We start from the raw sequence: 6,572 nt of genomic DNA, 5'->3' as shown, positions 1-6,572 counted from the left end.
ATTTTTATTATATTATATTGAAAAATTTAATTATTATTTTAAGTATTTTTTAAGGGTTACGAACGTTTCACCGAAATCCATCTCGACGAAAGGACATTTCGCCGAAAATAGATTATTATTTTAAGTATTTTTTAAGGGTTACGGACATTTCAGAAATCCATTTCGCCGAAAGGACATTTCGCCGAAAAATAGATTATTATTTTAAGTATTTTTTAAGGGTTACGGACATTTCACCGAAATCCATTTCGCCGAATAATAAATTATTATTAAGTATTTTTTAAGAGTTACGGACATTTCACCAAAATCATTTCATCGAAAGGACATTTTGCTGAAAATAGGGTCAACATTATGTAGCATTATGAATAACTCAGGCCAAAGATTATTTTTCGGCGAAATGACTTTCGGCGAAATGTTCCGGTACCATTTTTAAGAGAGATACTGTAATTAAAATTGATACATAAATAGATTACGTGATTTTAAAAAATTTTTAAAATGAAATTTTATTATTATATCACTATATAAATATTCTTTTTGTTCATAAAATAGAAATTTTTTCAAAACAAATTCTATACTTTAGCGCCGCTGTAAGTCTATAACAGGTTTATGTACTTTAATTAAGTTGTTTATTACTAGGTTTTATTCCGTTTAACAGGTTGGATTTTCAGCATTTTTAAAAAAACAATCAGAGTAAAAAACAGTATAGTAAAAAATAGTGTAAAAAATACGAACACATCTATGAATGTGTGGTTACTACTTACTACAAGTCTACAACGAGAAAATGTTAATCCTTTATAATAAATTTCACAAAAATTCTTGGGTATATTTAATAAAATTTTTGAAAAAAAAAATCGGTATAAATAACAATTCTTTGGTATATTCAATTACTGTAATATTCGATTACTATATTCATAAAAAAAAAAAAAAATAAGAAAACATTCGTTATAAAAAAAAAATCCGTTATAAATACAATTCACCCTTTTTATAGCGAATTTTTATATAGTGAATAACTTGTTATAATATCAGATACAGATTTTTTTTTATGTATAATAAAATAATAAAATGATCCTCAGACCTCAATATAGTGAATTTTTTACTATAACGAATTTTAATCTCCGATTCGCTACGAAATATTAACAAAAAAAAATTTTTTCATATATCAAAAATCCGTATCACGTTTCAAGATTCGCTATATTATCGTGTTTATTCGTTATAGGCCCTTTATTTGTTTGGACTTTGGACCTCAATGGTTGAATCATCAATATTAAATATCAATAGCTTTATTTGCGTACATACAATAACTACAATATGTACAATGTTGAAAATGATAAATATTTATTTATACTAGTAAATTATTATTACAGTAATTATAAGGTAGTATTGTCGGAGATTCGGAATTAATTTCTAAACAATAAGAATATAAAAAGAAAGAAAAAAGTTTGCAGTAATAACTCTATGTAAAGCATGATCTGCATTACCCGTTAGATATTGTACGGTTGTATTTACATTTACTTCGCTGAACGTTACCCAAATGTAAGTACAAAACCCACAATACCATAAATTACAAATGAATACCATATGTTCTACGATATTATTATCCTGGCGAATCCGACCCTAAATTATATCTTCATGATTTAACTCACGTGGTCTTTACAACTTTTTTAAATTTTGGCCGGAATTATAAATCGCATGCTATCGAGAAATTCACGCATCTTTTTTTGATATTTTAATGCAATTCTTTTTTTTATTTTTATTTATTTATTTTTTTTCTTCAAGTAGTAAATTAATTAAATCTATTAATTATTCATATCTAACAGTTAATACTACTCAAAGTAAATAATTAAGCAAGATAAGAATAAAATATTTACATAATATATAATACAGGAGGAGGAGGAGTAGGGGAAAATAAAAAATATACAATAATTACAAAAAAAAAAAATTTTTAAAAAATTAACTAGGATTTACCTCGTTCTATGATGCGATAGCATTAGTAGTAGTGTTCCACCAAACTCTTTCTTTTTCATTTATTTCTAACCTAACATCTTTCCATTTTCCTAATGGATTATTATCATTATTTACTGAATTTTTAATATAAATTATATTTTCATCATCGCTATAATTACTTTCACTTTCACTTTCACTCCCATTCACACTTTCATTTTCACTTTTAATGCTTTCATTACTCTCATTACTCTCATTATTCTCATTACTTTCATTACTCTCGTTACTCTCATGACTCTCATTACTCTCATTATTCTCATTATTCTCATTACTTTCATTATTCTCATTATTCTCATTACTTTTATTACTTTTTTCAATATTCTTTAATAATTTTTCTTCGTTTATATAAACGAATTTTTCTTCACCGAAATTAACTCTGATTTTACATTTACCGTTAGCACCAATAGAAGGGAATAAATAATATCTTTTTTCATTTAAAGCATCATATTCAACTTCAGTAGTGAATAAAGTACCCAAGATGAAACCATTAAACGTAAAATAAATTTCACCAGAAAGTGGTTTATAACCACAACCTATAGTAGTATGAATATTATTCCATGATGGACCATATTCCCATCCATTATACATTGAATTTTGATAAACTTGACCGTTATTTGAATGATAACCTATTGAATATTCAGTATGACCTGGCAATCTAATTATGTGAATAAATTATTATTATTAGTTTATGTGATGAATTTCATCAAGAATAATAGAGTATATAAAAAATTAATTATTAATTACCTATAACAAGGAAAAGGTTTTGTTGCGACACCAATCACAATATTCGTATTCGGATCTTCTTTTTCCAATATAGTAATTTCAAAATAATTAAAACCTTCACCATCTTTATATTCTTCTATTGTTTCTTCAATCTTTGAACTTTTACGTGTAATTAATTGTTGTAAACGTTTCTTTTTTTGAAGTTGTTTTTTAATTTTATCACTAATAGATTCTCCGATTTTCTTCTTATCGATTACATCATCAATTTTCTCATCGATTAAATCATCGACTTTCTCATCGGTTAAATCGTCAACTTTTTCATCATTCTTTATGGTTTCTCCTTCAACATTATTATTTCGTGGTAAAGGAACATAAAAAGGATAATTTGATTGTACACAAGCATCTTTTACTACGCTACTCCAAGATTTAGGATTAATATCAATGATCCTACCACCATTCATCACTTTAATAGTATTCATTTCTTTTGAAGCCACTTCAGGAGCAAATTCCCAAGGTTTATTAAATTTTTTAATATTTTCATCAAGTATATAATCAACATCATCATTTTTATTATTATTATCAACAGGATTAGAAGAAAGAGGAGGAGGTAAAGGAAATTTATCTACTAAAATTTCAATATTATTATTATTATTATTATTATTATTATTATTTTTATCTAATAAAAAATTTTTTAAGAAATCATTTCTTAATTTAGTATTATTATTATTATGAATAATAATATTTATATTTGATAAAGTTGTTTTTGCTCTTTTTAATAAACTATAATGAAGATTATTACTTGAAGTATTATTAGTATGAGTCCTAACTGATATGGTATGACGATTCCTAATCAAGGCATTTTGTGGTATAATCAATGTATCACTTGTATCAAACATCTCGAAACTATTCAATCTTGTCGTAGATAATATTTGATTATTATTATTATTATCATCATAATCATCATCATCAATATTATTATTATTATTATTATTATTATTATTACTTTCTATATCAACAATAGAAGTTCTTCTTCTTTTATGTAAATAAATATATGATAATCTTAATAATATTAAACAAACGATTAATAAAACCAAAATTATTGCAATTGTTATATAACAACTTATTGAACATACTAATTTATTATTAGAAGGTGATGATGATGATACAGTAGATGATGATGATGAGATCGGTGTTGGTAAAGAAGTAGTGATGGAAGAGATAGAAGAAGTTATTTGCGGGAATGACATTTTTTTTAAAAAAAATAAATAATAAACAAAATAATATAATAATAGTTATTATTATTATTATTATTATAACAGAATAATTAATTATAATGAATTTTTTATAATTGATAATAGAATGATACTAAATTTTTTCTTTTTACAGAAAAAAAAATTTAAAATTTTTTTTTGTATGAAAAAATTTTTTTTTTTTGGATTTTGCGGGGGAAATAAAATTGTATGAATCGATTCGAAATTTATATAAATATTAAGAAATTTTTTTTTTACTTAATCTTTATTTGGAGATTATCAAATATTGTGTCCAGTAAAAAAAAGATTTTTTATTACGGAATGATAAGAAAATAAATATGAACAAAATAGTAAAAATAAAAAAATATAAAAATATAAAAATAAAAAAGAGGAGGAAAATAAAAAAGATTTTTTTTTTTAATAAATAAATATAAATAAATAATAAATAATGATTTTTTTTTTATTTAAAAAAAAGAAAATAAAAGGTCGAGGAAAAAAAAATCAAAGGTAAAAAAAAAAAATAAACTCGAAGGGGGAGAAAGAATTCTTAAAAATTGTTTAAAAAAAAAAGTAATCACGTGTTACGGACATTTTAATTTTTTTATTTCATTGTAACAATTCATTATTTTTTTTTAAAAATTATTTTATTTTATTTTATTTTATTTTATTTTATTTTATTGTATTGTATTTTATTTTATTGTAAATATATATTTTGTTAGTTTAAAATAAAAAAAGGCTGGAACCTTACCGAATAACCGTACGGACAATTTTATTCCACAAATAAATCACAAAATAAAATTTCTTTAAATGAAACTTCACAATGCAATTGATATTTCAAGAAGTTTCCGAACCCTTAAGTTAATATAATAATGACAATCATTTCTTTATCAATTAAGGTAAATTAAATCTCCCTCATCTAATTTATTGTTCTTATTCTATAATTATCAAACAAGTAACTATTTTTACTATCATGTTAATAAAACCTGTAATCTATCCTGCAAGAAAGATATTTTAAAAACAGTCAATAAATAAATTTTATTTACATATATTTTTTAAGTATAATAAATAATTTTATTTATGTATTTAGAAATTCATTTATAATTAAAGAATACTTTTATGTATAAAGAAAGACATTTTGCAGTAAATAATGCGTGAAAAATGTGTGTGGGTAAAAAAAAATAATAATATACGCATAAAATAAGCATTTGCTTTTTAATAATAAATAATATTGTGATTCGGTTATCGTTTTATCCTTATGCTTACTAATTGAAGACAATGTGCACTTATTTAATTTAAACTTTTGGTAAAACTTTGCTGTCAAAAAAAGTAATACCGATGATCGTTTCAAACGAAATGTTTAATATAAAATAATTTTTTTTTTTGGTGTAACAAAAAAAAAGTTAAATTTATTAAAAAAAAATCGGAAAAATAGAATTTCGCTTTAAAAAGTTTACTCTTTTTTTTTTTTACGCCTCAAATACATTCATTATGCAATGTGACAACATATTCAACAAATTAAATAGTATTAACTAATTATGGTAATTTTGTAATTCCGCATTTCCGATTTTGTTCGGAAGATTGGGGCCGAAATAAAAAAAAAATATCATGATTTTTTTGATTAGTCATTAAAGGGTCCCAAAGGGCTGAAATTTTTTTATTGAAATTCAATTTTAATCATTTGAATGATTGTCAACCATTTCAAGTTCCCTTCTTAATTAATAATTTATTATCAAAAAAATTTACTAATCATTATGCAAACACTATTACCGATTAGTAAGTCTATCAGTTACTTTACTGCGCTGTGGCGTGGCGACCTCATGGGCGAAATATTTTTAATGAACTATTTTCGATGTAAATGAACTTGTTTTGTTTACCTTATTTATCTTAAACAATGATCTTTTTTCAATTTATTTTTAAAGAAAAATCATTCGGTTTCTAAAAGAAGTTTCCATCAAGAAATTGAAGTCTGATGAAAAAAGATTGAGTCAGATGAAAAAAATTGCATCAATCAAAAAATTGAACTAAAAAATTTTTTTTTCTTTTTTTTTTCAAATAAGTGTTTAAGAAAAATAACCAAATGAGTGAAAATAAAAAATAAAAAATAAAAAAAAATTTAAAAATAAAATTCGTAAAAATAAAGAGAGCCAAGAAATTACCAAGAAATTTCCAAGGAACTACCAAGAAATTTCCAAGAAATCTCAAGAAATCTTCAAGTAATTCTTTCAAGAAATTCTAGATTTTTTTTTTTTTCAAGATATTTTTTTTTTCTTTTATCACAAGCCTTTTTTCCCAACATACTATCACGAGTTCATGAGTTTAAATATTTTAAATATTTTAATTATTTTAATTATTTAAATCTTTTAATTATTTTAAATCTTTTAAATCTTTTAAATCTTTTTTTCGAATAAATAATCTAAACTTTATTTAAATAAATTATTTATTTATTCATTCATTTATTTTATTTTACTTTTTTCTTTTTTCCCAAAAAATAAAAAACAATAAAAAAAATCAACAAAAAAAATCATCAACAATCAAATTTATATCATTTATATCTTTTTTTGAAAAAAAAAACTAAATAATCAAAAATAGTCAAAACAATCA

The 6,572-nt window shown here is 22.8% G+C and overlaps 1 protein-coding gene across 1 annotated transcript; it reads right to left on the bottom strand.

Moving 5' to 3' along the window:
• Positions 1-1,733: 1,733 nt before the first annotated feature.
• OCT59_017658 (uncharacterized protein) lies at positions 1,734-3,968 on the bottom strand (the record flags this gene model as incomplete). Its single annotated transcript, XM_025324700.2, has 2 exons — positions 1,734-2,653; positions 2,743-3,968. The coding sequence occupies 2 exons, from the start codon at positions 3,966-3,968 to the stop codon at positions 1,969-1,971; spliced, it is 1,911 nt and encodes a 636-aa protein (XP_025184779.1). The 3' UTR covers positions 1,734-1,968.
• Between the last annotated feature and the right edge of the window lie 2,604 nt (positions 3,969-6,572).

Source organism: Rhizophagus irregularis, chromosome 26 (assembly GCF_026210795.1).
Source record: "Rhizophagus irregularis chromosome 26, complete sequence".
Taxonomy (NCBI): domain Eukaryota; kingdom Fungi; phylum Glomeromycota; class Glomeromycetes; order Glomerales; family Glomeraceae; genus Rhizophagus; species Rhizophagus irregularis.
This window is presented reverse-complemented; position numbering and strand designations above follow the sequence as displayed.